The sequence below is a fragment of the Phascolarctos cinereus genome, unplaced genomic scaffold (assembly GCF_003287225.1).
Source record: "Phascolarctos cinereus isolate Bilbo 61053 unplaced genomic scaffold, phaCin_HiC Scaffold_3;HRSCAF=262, whole genome shotgun sequence".
Lineage (NCBI taxonomy): Eukaryota > Metazoa > Chordata > Mammalia > Diprotodontia > Phascolarctidae > Phascolarctos > Phascolarctos cinereus.
The window spans coordinates 206360776-206376136 of NW_027555736.1; the positions used below are offsets into that span (position 1 = coordinate 206360776).

The 15361-nt window shown below is 39.4% G+C and overlaps 1 protein-coding gene and 1 pseudogene across 5 annotated transcripts in view; one reads left to right on the top strand and one right to left on the bottom strand.

Moving 5' to 3' along the window:
* PPP4R4 (protein phosphatase 4 regulatory subunit 4) overlaps window positions 1-15361 on the top strand; it is a 126355-nt gene that overhangs the window by 86022 nt on the left and 24972 nt on the right. For 4 of the 5 annotated variants that reach the window (XM_021000259.2, XM_021000260.2, XM_021000258.2 and 1 more), the window contains 4 exons: window positions 1556-1703; window positions 2988-3132; window positions 9198-9239; window positions 9331-9405. In XM_021000259.2, coding sequence (XP_020855918.1) covers window positions 1556-1703; window positions 2988-3132; window positions 9198-9239; window positions 9331-9405 — 410 coding nt within the window. The remainder of the gene's footprint in view (window positions 1-1555; window positions 1704-2987; window positions 3133-9197; window positions 9240-9330; window positions 9406-15361) is intronic. The other variant, XM_021000261.2, reaches the window with a different exon arrangement.
* On the bottom strand, window positions 5721-6245 carry LOC110217737 (small nuclear ribonucleoprotein Sm D2 pseudogene; annotated as a pseudogene).

The window sequence follows — 15361 nt, forward strand, 5'->3', positions numbered from 1 at the left end:
TCATCTCTAAAATGAGGGGGGAAAGGTCTAGATAGCTTCTGAGATCAGCTTTGCCAGTTTTCAAAGTATAATAGAGATAGAGGCTGGGCCTTTGATTTCATTGCTGTAGTCAACTCCCATTCCCAGTTCAGGTTAGCACCTTCTCTACAATCTCATCGTTTTGGCAAGTCGTCTAGAGCACGGGTGTCTGACTCTCAAAACTGTCTATATATATGGCTCCCTGTGGGCCACGCACCAACTTAGTTTTAAAATGTAATATTAAAATGTAAAATGTAATAATAATTTAAAATATAATATTAAAATATAATTTTTGTAGTTTTATCTATCTTGTTAAGTACTTACCAATTATCTTTTAATCTGCCTTGGCTACTTTAGAGAGTGTTGTGTGTAGGCTATGGGTGACCTGTGCAGGAACGGGGGTAGGTGGGCATGCTTGACCCCTTTGGCTTGGCACATTGAGAGGCTGAGTGACTTACCCAGGGTTGCCCAGCCCATATGTGTCAGATAGATCTTCCTGGTACTTAATCTGGTTCTCCATCTCCTCTGCCATACTGACTGTCTTCAAATTAGAATACACAAAATTGTGCTAAATATAATTAGGCTTTCTTTGATTTATCCATTTGATGTAATCAGTGACAGTCTCAAATTTATTTTCAAAAGACATTCAGCTTTGATTTAAGTACTTAATATGATAGATGGTCTTATTTTGATGCTTTTTTAGAGGTAAAAATTGTCACTTAAATTTTGAACTGATTTATTTAAAACATTTTTTGTTCATTTTTTATAAGAAATTATAAGTCCTTTATGTTTGTATAGGACTTTATACTGTCAAAAACACTTTGATTTCATTCATACATTATTTCATTTGATTTATGTGTATATTTATTTAGGATCTATAAACTAGGGATGTAATAGCTAGGTTATTTTATTTATTTATAGTCTAGCTTTACTATTTACCTACAAATTATAATTTTCCTACAAATTCAAAATTTTATAATTCAAGTAAATTAAAATAATAATAGTAGCTATCATTTTTATAGCTCATTAAGGTTTACAAAGCATTTTTTAAAATTGATTTTATCCTCACAATAACATTTGGAGATAGATTCTATTTTTGTCCTCATTTTATAGGTGAAAATACTGAGACAAACAGGTTAAATGACTTGTCCAGGGTCACAGAGCTAGTAAGTTTTTGAAGCTGCATTTAAACTCAGGTTTTCCTAATTCTAGATCCAGCACTCTATTCACTGAACTACCATGGGTATGATTAACACTCTCTGAATTTTTTGCATTGCTTTCCTCTTTGTCCCATGCGGTTCCATTTGGGATATGTTATTGAAAATAGAGAATTGGGGGTAGCTAGGTGGCGTAGTGGGTAGAGCTCCAGCCTTAGAGTCAGGAGGACCTGAGTTCAAATCTGGCCTCAGGCACTTGACACTTACTAGCTGTGTGACCTAGGGCAAGTCACTTAACCCCAATTACCTAGCAAAAACAAAAAAAAAAAAGAAAAGAAAATAGAAAATTGAGTTCATCATAATTTTTACTTTTTTTTCAGAACTGGGCCAAGGAAAAAGCTACTGGTATAGACTTCGGTTTTTGGACACCTGTGAATTTATTATTGAGCTCTTTTCCAAATCATTTTTCTGTAAATATTTCTTTCTACCTGCTCTTGAGTTGACACATGACCCAGTAGCGAATGTGAGGTATGGCACCAATCCAGTGAAATATTGTGCGATAAATCAATTTCCTAGGCATCTCTTAAGTTGGTTCCAGAGCAACTCTTCTACATTAAGGGAGGAGATTATTGTGTTCTGAAATCGTTTGTCTTAACTGGTCATTGTCTTAATGAAATCATTGGTCTTAACTGGTAAGTGTCATTAGCATTTGGAAATGTATTCTGACATTGCCCCAAATTTGTAGGCCAGTAGGAGAAAGATAGCACTTTGTCTAAGCTGGATGTATAGCTTTTTCTTGCCCCTTGGTTCAGCAGAGTGGCCGCAGAAAAGGGTTGAGTTTGATGCAGTTATAGCCCTCTGTCCTGTTGTGGTCTCTCTACTGAAATTGTAAAGGAGAAAGACAGCTGCTTCAAAACTCTGTGGTTGACACCTGTCAAGTTTTTCTCCCTCATTTGTGGTACAAAACAAGGAGCCTGCTTTGAAATTTCATTTCTTATGTTTTCTTACATTCAGTTACCTTGACATAATTGATGAATATTTGCTGATTCCATTAGATAAGATATTGAGGTTTAAATGGAACATGCCTGAAAATAGGAAGATAGCTAAAGTAAGGTAAACATAAACATATTTAAAAATCAGTATATTGTTTCTTTTTTTTTTTTGAAGGCAATGTGACTTGCCCAGGGTCACACAGCCATTAAATGTCTGAGTCAGATTTGAACTCAGATCCTCCAGGCTCCTGGGCTGGTGTTCTATCCATTGTGCCATCTAGCTGCTCCAGTATGTCATTTCTTAATATTTATTAGGAGGGAGTAATGGTTGAAAGGAATTTCAAACTCATACATTCTGTTAGACATTTACTTTCTCCATATAATAAAAGCTTGTTCAGTTGAATTTCTACTAGGCTCTGTGCCCAGTGTTCCCCACTAGCTATTTAGATTTCTGAAAAACGATAGTAGAGAGATTTGACCCAGCTGTGTCCTCTTGCCAAGAGCAAAGGGCTTTCATATGCTGGCAGCACTGCCTTTTGGTGAATTTTGCATCTCTTTTAAGTATGGTTAACATAGACTTCAAGCAACTCTAAAAGCACTCTGACATTTTTGTACCTTTGTCAGCAAAAAGTTGGCAGTCTGGCTGCTTTGTGTGAAAATGTGAGAAAAAGAATTATGGAGGAAATCAGAGAAATTTTAAACCTCCTTGTGTTTAAGATATCTATGAGAATTCTTTAAGCAAACCAGTTTATAGTTATTTTTTATTACAATCAGGAATGGCTATGCACCAGAGCTTAAGTGCTATTCCTCTTTTCTATAGAATGAAACTCTGCTACCTTTTGCCCAAAGTGAAATCTACTCTGAAGATTCCTGCGGACAAGCATTTACTTCAGCAGTTAGAATTGTGTGTAAGAAAACTCCTCTGTCAAGAAAAAGATAAAGATGTTCTGGCTATTGTAAAACGAGTAAGTATAATCTTCACAAAGTTATGTTCATGACTCTTTCAGTAACTGGGGACATGACGGGGCCTGAGAGGTTTTGTGATTTCCCTGCGGTCGCAGAGCAAGGGTGTGTTAGAAGAGGGATTTGAACCTATGTGTTCCTAACCTTGAGGTCAGCTCTTTATCTCCAGGGCACCAAACTTCTCAGGAAGGTAAAATAATGATGATCATTACTTTACTCTTCTGGCTCTTGGGATTAGAAAACTCATCTAAATCCTTTATTTTAAGAATAGGAATTGGAAAACATCCTACATGAGCATATGTAGTTCTTTTTGGATGTGATCTAAAGGAATTGAAATTTCTGGATATAAACTGACTTAGTGGGTGGACATAGCTGACTAAGACTTCAAAATAAAACATCTTTTAATTCAAGTGAACAAAAGCCTTTGTTCATGAAATTGGTATATATTTTATAGAACATTGAAGCTGGAAGGGTCCTTAAAGATCTAGGCCACCCTATCATTTTACAAATAAAGAAATTGAAGCCAAAAATGGTTAAATGACCTGCCAAAGTATACAGTTTAGTTAGTGACAGAGCCAAGCAACTAGATCCAGGTCTCTTTACTCCCAATTCAATGCCCATTCTGCTGTGCCACACTCCTTCCTGTTTTCATATATATTGCTTCTAAAGAATTCTCTTAATTGCATGTACAGGAAGATAAGGAGATGAGGTAGAGTATAATTTTATTTAAGCTTCAAATAATTTTGGATCACTTGAATATTTAGAATTAATAATTTTACAAAGTCACAGCAAACCTATTTTTGTGAATTTTATTTGGAATACAAAGAAATATAGTTGGTTTCTTACCATTCATTTGCATGGTATATTGTTTTAAGTTTATTGACTGATACTGACATTGGATTTAGAGCTGGGAAAAACTGTTCTGCCCCCCTGCAATAACAGAGGAAATTGCTTTTATACAATGTTGACAGCCCTTAAGGCATTTGATAATGGGATCCTCCAAACTGTGGGAACCATTTTTATAAGGATTGCCAGTAAATTGCAAGTTTTCATACCAGTCTCTCAGTATATCTCTTTTCCCCTAGTTCAAAATTTGGCCTTTTTGATATCAGTTGACTTGCCCACACTTGATTTATTTTTGATTTATAATTTTAATTTGTTGAAATGTAAATTCTTTTAAAATAACTATAAAACTTTCAAGCAGCTCTATGTGTACCTAAATAGAAACTTTAAAAAGTTTTTTACTATCACCAGAATATCTAATCTCAGTTTATTACAGATGTTTGATGATAAATGGCTACAGAATTATCTAGGACCTTCTATTTGAACGTGGGAGTTAGTTCCTGCAGTGAAAATATTTATTATCTTGAAGAGATTGTATAAGCCAAAAATACAAACAGGTTTAATCAAGATTTAATAAACTTTTGGATGGTGGCCCCATAATAGGTTATCAAAGGTCTATTACTGATATCCCATGAACAATCTTAATCTTAAGAACGATGTCAAAGAGGACATCATACTTTAAAACTCACCATCACATAAAACTCTTCCATGTTTAAAATCTGAAAATGTCCCTTTTTACCACAGTCTCTTGTCCTGACTTCTTCCTGTCCCTTATTCCTCTCACATCAGTCCCTTGGCTCTTCCTCTTTTCTTCTAGGTTCTCAGCCCTGGTGTGGTCTTTCTTTCCTCCCTATTCCGTTTCGACACCCTGGTCAGCCATTTCTGTACTGCCTTCTCTTCTCTTTTTGTGTTGCCCGTTCCCCAACCCTCCCATCTGACTTTCTGCTACTAACCTTCAAGTCAGGATCGCTCATCTTGTCACCCTTCTCTGTTCCTGCTTGTAAGTGGCCAGACACTGTAGGGGTCTAACAAAAATGTATGAAGGAATGAATGAAAAAAATCATTTTTTGAGTGCTTACTATGTGCAAAACACTGAGGACACAAATAAAACAATTCCTGCTCTCGAGGAGCTCTCATGCTAATGGGGAGACACCACATATGCAAGGTCTCAGCTGCAAGTCAAATGAAAAAGGTCTCACGGTCCTTATTGTACTGCGGCAAAGCAGATAGCGATGACTCTTCTTCAATATATTTCCCTTGATAAAATTGTAGTATTTTCTGATGTTGAGCCATTTGAATATGCCAAGGACTTTGGTAGAAACAATTTTCTTATGCTTTCCAATTTCAACTGGGCCCTTAACTGCAGTACAATAAACGTTTTATTTCTGTCTTATGGTTCTTGATATCTGCGGCCTCCAACACCATCAGTTACCCCCTCCTCCTTGATATGCTTTTCTCTCGAGGTTTTCATTACGCTGCCCTCTCCTGGTTCTCCTCCTACTAGTCTGAACAGTCCTTCTGAGATTCCTGTGCTCTTGCGTCATCCAAGTCACTCCTGCTAACCATGGATATCGCACAGGACTCTCTCCTGAAGTCCCTTCTCTTCTCCCTCTGTTATTTCCCTTGGTGATCTTATCAGCCCCCATAGATTCATTTACCATCTCTCTACTGGCAATTCTCAAATTACTTATCCAACCTTTACCTCTCTGCTAATTGCAGTCTTGCATCTCCAGATGCCTATTAGACTTCTCAAGCTAGATGTCCTATAGACATTATTTTTTTGCAAAAACAACAAGGTTTTATTCACAAAAGGTAAAAGGAGTGGACCCCTCAGCCTTATTGGGTTGAGCCAAGTGTGGGGGTGGGAAGGGGAGGCTCTGGCTCCGCTACTTGCCAGCAATGAGTGGATTCCTGAGGACCACGATGACTGAATCCCTCCTCGGGAGCATCTTGGAAATGTAACGATCTTTGTTCCCTGGTTCTGACTTTTTCTTGCCTTTGCCCCTTTTGGGTACCTCCGTCCACATCTCCTTCACGTTCTCCAAGACCATGTTGCAGTGCCTGTCAAAGGCCTTCACTCGGCCCAGAAGTTTCTTCTTGTTCCAGCAATTGATAAGAACCTGGGTGTTGTTCTTCACCGACTGAGTGCGCACCGCCACGGCCCGGTGTTGAACTCCTCCTCTTCCCGCTTCTGCAGCTCCTCAGGGGTCATCTCACTCTTGGGCTTGTTTAGGAGACTCATGATGGCACTGGCCTCTGGGTCCTTTGCGGTCCTGCCTTCCTCATGCCGCGGCTGCCTCTGCGCCGTGGTTCCGTTGTCCTGTAGACATTTTAACACAGCACTTATAAAACTGCACTCATCATCTTCCCCCTGCCCCAACCTTTCATTCCCCCTTTTCCTAACTTTCCTATTACTTTGAGGGTACTACTATCCTCCCAGTCACCTAGACTGACAACCAAGATGTCATCCTGGACTCCTTATTGTCTCTAACATCTCCCCCACCACACACACACACACACACACACACACACACACACACACACCCCTTCACCTTGTGCAATCTATTTCTGGATTTTTTTTTTTTTGGTGAAGCAGTTAAGGTTAAGTGATTTGCCCAGAGTCATGTAGCTAGTGAGTGTTATGTGTCTGAGGCCGGATTAGAACTCAAGTTCTCCTGACTCCAGGGCCAGTGCTCTATCCACTGTGTCACCTAGCTTCCCCCTTTCCTTTTTTTTTTTTGTTGATTTTTGCTTTTTGCTAAGCAATGGGGTTAAGTGACTTGCCCAGGGCCACACAGCTAGTATGTGTCAAATATCTGAGGCCGGATTTGAACTCAGGTTCTCCTGACTCCAGGGCAGGTGCTCTATCTACTGTGCCACCTAGCTGCCCCTTTGTGTAATCTGTTACCAAAAGCTATCAGTTTTACCTTTGTAGCTGAAATCCCCCATCTACAAGAATCTCTTCACAGTCCCCCTTAATGCTAATGCCTTCCCTCTGTTGTTTGTCCTGTTGGTTCTTTGCATGGGGGTGTTTCCCTGTGGTCTCCCCCATTAGACTCAGAACTCTTCAAGAGCAAGGACTGTATTTTACCTTTCTTTGTATCCCCAGCACTTAGCATGGTGCTTGGCACATGTTAGGTATTTAATGAATGCTTATTGACCGATTCCATTATTTCTAAAACAACTGCTACAAACTTTCCCTTTTGTCTTTGTTAGGTAGGGGCCAGACCTGACTTAGACTGGTCTAGTGCTTCAGGTTTGGAATTAGAATGAAATGAGACCCAAAGAAGACATGTAATATTTAACAAAAGGAGGTCTGCTTTAGCCATAACAGGGAAGGAATATTAAGAAAGAATACAGTTTCCCTGCTTCTATGTTAGCCATGTTGGTCTTCCACTCAGAAGCATGAGGGAGGAGCTCCTGACTCTTCGGAAGTCATGCTAGCTTATGCACTTAGGACCCCAGGAAGATATGGCAGTGGTTCAAGCTTTCGAATTCTGGGCCAGTAAAGTCTTGAGGATAGTTTTAATACATTTTAAAGGAAGACTAGCCTAGTCTATTCCTCAAGCAAGGACCAAGTCTTCCCCTATTCGTTACTCTTCCACTTACTAAAAGCTTTGAAGTCATCTAGCGTGAACTCAACTCAACTCTCCTCAAGACAGTCTGCATTCACTGCATCACTCTCCTCATCAGCCCGTCATTATAGTATGTTTCTGTTTCTACCGCACTGCTAAATAGCTTGCTCTTTGTTGCTTAATCCAGTGAGCTTCCTTCTATCCTTATGCTCATTGTTAAAGTCCTCTGGCATTTAAAGCTGTTCATAACCTGATCCCTTCCTACTTTTCTAGTCTTCTGATACTTCAGTCCTTCCTGCACTCTGCAGTCTAGCTCTTCTGTCCTACTTGGGGCTCCTCGGTCACAACATTCCGTCTCTGGTCTCTGTACCTTTTACTGTATGTGCCCATGCCTGGGATAGTCTGCCTCCTCACTTCCACCTCGTGGTTTCCTTGGCTTCTTTCAAAACTCTGTTCAAGGCCTGCCTTCTTCAGGAGGCCATTCCTAGTCCCTCCAGCTGCTAAGCCCTTTCCCCTTGAGATTACTGTCCATCTCCTCTGCATGTTTTGTATTTGCCTAGTTATATACATGTTGTCTCCCCTTTATAGTGTGAGCTCGTGGAGGAGAGGGACCCAGTTTTTGTCTTTCTTCATGTGTACGGTGCTTAACACAATCCCTGACGCATAGTAAGCACTTCATATATGCTTATTGACTGACTGTCAGAGGCAGAATTCTGCACTAGCTAAACTATTGGTCTTTCATAATGTAATATTTATTATATTTTGTTTCAGTCAAGTAAAATTCTGACATAGTAAGAAGAAAGTTCTAGACCAAAGCCTTAGAACTGGTCACGTCCACCACTGTCTTAGCATCCTTGTTAGTTTGTCATAAACGTTTAATGTAAAAAAAAGGCAGAAGAAATATATTTTAGATAAAAGAACACAATACAGATTGGCTTATGTAGCCATAAGATGCAAGCTTAATTGTCACTATACTGGTTTATTAAAATTCAGACTATTTTGGTCTTGAGAATTAATAGAACTCAGCTAAGGTGAATACACTTATGAAGAGCAAAATCAGTATAAAGGATAGGCACAAAGTACTAAGGAAAATATGATTAAGGATAGGTATGAGTTAGTGAGGCAACTAGATGGCACAGTGGATAAGAATGCTAGACAAGGTGGAAAGAAAACCTGAGGTCAAGTCCTACTTCAGACATTTATTAGCTTTGTGACCCTGGGCAAGTCACTTAACCCCTCCCAGCCTTAATTTCCTTATCTATAAAACAAGCACCTACCTCACAGAATTGTTGTGAGACTCAAATGAGATAACTTATGCAAAGTGCTTTGCAAACCTTAACGCAACACATAAATGCTAGCCATTATTATTAATTATTATATTTATATCATAATTACATTGCATTGTTCTCCTCTAGGTTAATAGTATGTTAAATGGTATTTAGTACTAACATATGCTACTCTGATTTCATAGAATTTTCCAGCTTAGAATTAGAGAGATCTGCTCAAGGTCCTCTGCTCTAGCTTACCATAGTGTAGGTTTTTTTCTTCAAGTTTTCCTCCCTATATATTTTTAAGAAATAGTTGACTGATTTAATTGAACTAATGTTTTGGAAAAAAAATAATAACCAAGATTTTAACTCTTTTAATAGACTGTGTTAGAGTTGGACAGAATGGAAATGTCTATGGATGCTGTAAGTAGACTATTCACTTTGAAAGGAATATTTAACATTTGTGGTAAGCTCATTATTAATGTTTCATAATTTCATTTTAAACTTTAAACAGTTTCAGAAAAGGTTTTACGAAAAAGATTCATTGGATCAGGAGAAAGAAAGAGAAGAACTCCTTCTTTTGGAAATGGTAGGTTTTGTTTTGGTTTGGTTTTTTCCAGTGCTTTTATTGTGTAGAAGCATGGGAGAAGCTTCTCCAACAGATGACAACTATACATTTAGGACCAAACTTAATGAGAATCTCCTCAGTGGTCTTTTCCATCTATATTTTTCTTAAAAGATTAAACAGAAGATCTGATGCTTTTTATTATAGCCTTTCATGAATTAGAAGGATACCTATCCTCCTCTGATTGTCTTCATTGAATTTGGGGGAAGGAAAGAGCACAAAAGCCTTGGGGAATTCCTACTTTAAGGGAATTTTGTTTTTATTTTGTGTTTTCTGTGGTATTGAGGAGATTTCTAGACCAAAGAAATATCCCCCTTCTTGTCTTAATGCCCTCGCTGTCATGCTGTTAGCTGGTATGGAAGAGAAAAAAATCATTTCTTTCCAAAACCACAGCAAAATTTGCCTTGAGGGTGTGACCTCCTCACCTGGAGGGATCCATTTGTCTTATACCCTGCTATTGCATTAAACTTTTTTTTAGCACATACATAAAGCTGATCACATCATCTCCTGTGGTCAATGATGGTCCATTTCCTATCAAATAAAATCATGTTTTTTAGCCTGTTAACAAAGGGCCTCCATAGTCTCCCCCCAACCCCCCTTTCTGGCCTCAATGCTCCTTTCCTTCAGGTGCCCTAGTGGCTAGACTTTAACCACTGCTTTCCCAAGCAGGCCTTATCACTCTCCTGGCTCCTTTTCTTTGCTCATGCCGTTACCTTGCCTCTCCCCAACTCTGTTAGTTGAAATAACATTGTCCTCCAAGCCCCGGTTCAGATATCATCTCTCTCGTAGCCTTCTTTGTTAAACCCAGACAAAAGCAATCTCTCCTTCCTGTGAGTTCTCATAGCATTTTGCTCCTCTTGTGTGCTTTTATGGCGTTTTTATTTTACGTATTTGTCCAGAAATAAACCATGATTTTTCTTCAGCGATGACTTGTGTAAAAACCTCAGCATATCCTATAATCATCATCTTTCAGCGTTCACCCATTCTTTTCTTTAAAAGAGATCTAGGGTTTAAGGGTTTGGTTTTTGTTTAGCCAGTCTAGTAGTGATGTGTGTACATGGCATTTTCCTCCCGTTGAGTTGTCAGTTTGTGATGCATAGCTCCTAGGTCTTAAACATCTTTGTCCTGTCCTCAGTGCCTAACATAGGGCCTTTCATATAAGGGCTGGGAAAGGACCTAGACCTGCAATTTCATTGGCTTAGGGAACCCCTAGGTGAATAAACTCCTTCGATCAATGAAAGTTGGCACTTTCTCTTCGACTTAAGTCTTAGGGGGTTGTGAGATGACTTGTTTTGCCAAGTGTCACACAGCCAGTACATGTCAGAAGCTGGACTTGAACCTAGGTCTTCCTAGTTGCAACACTAGCTCTCCCATCCACTACACCATGCTGCTTTCAAAAAATATTTTTTGACCTTTTTAGAAATGATGATTTAAATTCTTACTCATTCTATTTGGAATCACATTTCTTTATAGCAACTTAAGGTCCCTGGATCATAGATGATGTGACTAATATCTGTGTTTCTGAGGCTGTAGACTGGTCTTCCTAAGGGAAGAGGTGGCAGGTGAAAGATGAAATGACTGAGAAAACAAAGGCTTGATCTTCTGAGCATATCGATTTATTAAGCAACGCATGACAACTGCCCAGCAAAGCAGGGCTGGGACTCCTCAGCTTTGGCCTGGACCCCGAATTACAGAGGAAGACAGACTTCTATACATGGAGACTCCATATGGAGACCAGACGCTACATGGAGGTCTTCTGTACGTTTAAAACAATCAAATAAGGGCAATTAATTAAAGGGAAACAATCAGGATACAACATTAGGTAATCTGATTTCTAACTGAAGGAAAGATTAAGGGCTTTTCCAAATTGGGAAGGTGTGAACAGATGAAATTCTCTGAAATCAGAAAAGAAGGTATCCTACCCCGCCCCCGTCCTCCCAAGTGTCTGTGAACAATCAGAGGAACATGGAAACAATAATTGATTGATCGGTACAAGGCCAGTTTTCAGATAAGACATATGGGTTGCTTGAGATGTACAGTTGTGAGAAAACTCCTGGCATCAGTCTTTGGATCTGACTGGGGTTCTGGTCAGCATAAGCTAGGTCCTTAGTTAAGGGTCTCTAAGCAGCAGGTAGGGGTGGTCCCTTTTCCCAGCCACACAGAGCTAGATTCAAACAATGCAATAAGGCTTTTTCCCAATTCCCACAATTGAATAAAATTTTCTCACAAGACAGAAATTGGACTAGACCCATAATTGAATAGAAAGGGAACTGAGGTAGCTCTAGAATTGAGTCACAAGATGAAGTTGGTATGGTTTATTTCCCACATTAACTACTTGCAGTCCTAATTCCCTCAAAGAGAAGGTGAAAAGAACTCAAGGAACACATCTTTATACTCCACGTTGTTACAGAAAATGGACTGTTCTTAAATGAAACAGAAGCTGGGCTTCCACAGGAAAAAAAAAATGAATGTGAGGGTGGAGCTGGGGAGATTTGACCCATGTCAGGAGGTTGGAAAGTGGAAAAATGTCACCCAGATGTGGAACAGAAAGAGAAGGATAGCTGTACACATAGAGCTGACAGATAGATTTGAGGCTTTTCCTGAAGAGAGGGGAACTAGATGTTCTGAGAAAGAAGCAGCTGCTTCTCCCCAAGGAATGGTGTAGGAGAACCTCATATGGCATCAGGGAAGAAATCATCTCGGAAAGGTCAGAGGAAGAAGAGGAAAAGTGGTGGTTGATGACTTCCTCTTCAGAGGGTTACTGAATAATTCGTCCACTTGATATCAGCAGTGAAAAGGAGTGTATCTAAAAGCTAAGCAAACCTCCAAAGACCTATTCCCCTTTTGGTGATTCAGCAGGGCATACATGATAACGCTGAAGGAGCCTAAAAAGTTTTGCTAAAGATTACAAAATCTTAGGCAGGAAACTAAAGACCAAAATGGGGCACAGTTTGCATTTTCCTCACTGTTGTCCCCTGAAGATAAGGAATTTAGAAAAAAAGACTGATTTGGGAAGTGTCGAGTCTGAGACTAGTATCCTTGTCTGCTAGATCTGGAGCTAGAAGGGGCCTTGGGGGCCATCTCACCCATTCTGCCATTTTGAAGAGGAGGAAATAGGTTCATGGACGTGAGGTAACCTCCTAGAGTTACACAGGATAAGGACTGGGACTTGTGGACCATGGCTTTGCGTAGAGGGATGACAGGCTGCTGGCCAGAAAGGGAATGCATCTAACAAAACCTCATAAGAATGCACTTGCTGGGCATATTGCAAATCTAATCAAAAGGGCCTCGAACTAAAATGAATAGGAGGAAGAGAATTGATTAGTAGTTATATGTACCAACATAGATAATGTAGAAGGTAACTACAATGAAGGAGAAAGAAGAGTAGCAGAGGGTCACAGAAGACAAAAATCCCAAAAGGGACCCAGTAGTAAATCCTGTGAGTGTACTGTGTCTGTACTGAAATGCTTCCTTATCTGAAAAATGGAGATAATAATCACTTCTCCTTCATAGGGTTGTTATGTGGATCATATGAAATAATGTATGTAAATCACTTTGCAAATCTTAAAACAACATGTAAGTGTTCATTATTGTGGTTATTAAAGTCTAGGCAATAGGCAAGAGGAACTAGCGGTCCTAGTGCAAGGAAACAAGTTTGACCTCATGAGTATCCCTGAGACTTAGTAGGATGAGATCTGTCACTGGAATACGTGTGGCTCTAGAAAGATATACTTTATTCAAAAGAAAGAAGACATGTGAAAGGGATGGGGGCGGGGAGAAATAGCATTTTATAGTTAAAAACACATTCATGGGAAGAAGTTCAGAAACAAGAAGTGGGGGCAGCTAGGTAGATAGAGTACTGGCCCTGGATTCAGGAGGGCCTGAGTTCAAATCCAGCCTCAGACACATAACACTTACTAGCTGTGTGACCCTGGGCAAGTCACTTAACCCCATTGCCTAACCAAATAAAAAAAAAAAAGAAAAAAAAACAGAAACAAGAAGTAGAGGGAGCATGGTGGTAAGTAGCAGAGTAAAAAACCAATGGAGGGTATTAAAAGTGATTTTGTCATCAGACATCTTGTTAGAGTTTTCTGTCTCCCAGAAGCAAAGCAGCTACAAAATCTTCTTCACATGCCTTAATGATAATGTCATCCTTTACAGGACAGAGAAATTAATAAAGGAATATGCCATGCTGGATCTGCTTCTCACTAATAGGGAGAAATAGGTAGCTGGGATGCAGATGATGGGAAATTGAAAAGAAATGACTGTCTCTCCTAGATTTTGTGATGTAGAAAGAAATAGAAAGCCAAAGTATGACATGCACCCTAAATTTTAGGAGAGCATATTTCAAAGGATTCAAGAAGGCTGGGTATGAATTCGTGGAAATCAGTCTATAAAGAATAATAGCCTTTCAAGAACAAACTTCTAAAAATACAAAGAGATACTATTCCATTGAGTCAGAAAAGTGAAAATTGTCTGGAGACCAATGTGGATACCCAACGACTTTATTAGCCAGCTGAGGTTTTATAGGCTATACGTACAGAGGATGGAAACAAGGACAAGTAACAAGGGACAAATATAAGAGCTTGTCACAACCGTGTTGGAAGTACTAATGCTCAGAAGGAGCGGAGGCTCACAAGAAAAGTGAAGAATGACAACCAAACAGGTTTTTAAAGGCATATTAGAGGAAAGGGCAGGATTGAAGAAAGGATAAGACTGTTGTTTGGGCTGGATGGAATGCTCATAGCTAATAGAAAAGGATAGCAGAATTGCTCAATTCTTGTCTTCTGTTTTCTTGGGCAAGGAAAATGGCCTTTGTACAGGGAATGGCAGAACCGAAGTGGTTAACAGAGTTGAAATCCAAGATAAGGAAGGAGATAGTAAGAGAGCATCTTGTTACGTTTGATGAATTCAGGTCACCTGCTATAGATGAACTGTATCTTCAGGTACTAAAAGAATTGATAAATGTGATTAGCAAGGCCTTTCAGTGATATTTGACAGATTATGGAAAATGACTGGAGAAGGGAAAATGTCCTAATTTTCCAAAGAGGAAAGTAAACAAAGCCTGAAAGCTACTTTCTAGCTAGAGAGCTTGCATTTTGTTCCGGGGGAAATTATAAAACAGATCACTAAAGAGGTATTTGTTGACATCCAGAATGGGAAGCATTGCTTGTGAAAAGTCAGTTTCACAAACATAAGATGGAGGCATCATAATCAGTAGGATGTCTCAAAAAGAGCTGGGGATTTGGGCAGACTACAAGCTCAATGTGAGTCAGTAGTGTAAATAATTAACAAAAAAAAGGTAACAAGACCATATCTGGATTATTGTGTTCAGTTCTGGATGTCACAGCTTAAGAAGGACGTGTTAAGATGGAGGGAATGTCCAGAAGAGGGCAGTCGGGATGATAAGAGTTCACGTGGTATGAGGCTTATCTGAAAGAACTGGGAAGGTTAGCCTGGAGAAGCTGTGTTGAAAAATGAGTGGGTTGTTTTGGAGAAGAAGTGGATTCTCCCTCATTGGAGGTCTTCAAGCATATTCTTTATGACTACTTATCAGGTTTGTTATAGTGACTGTTCCTTTTGGGTCTGAGTTGTACTAATTGGCAGCTGAGTTCTCTTGCAACTTAGAAATTCTATGTGATTCTGTGTTTCTATGTTACATTACACCAAGGGCTGGGGCAGGAGTCATGAGTATCCCTTCTTTCCTCAGGGTGAAAAGAGACATTATTTCAGTTGGGATACTAGGGTACTCTGTCTTCTTTGGGGGTTTGTGACACTCTTCTCTCTTGATTCTCCTACTTATCCTATCGCTCTTCATTCTTATTTGCTGGATCATAAACCATTTCCATATGTGTATCCCAAGGTTCTTTCCTGGGCCCTCTTCTCTTCTCTTCTCTTTATATACTCTTTCTCTCTTGGT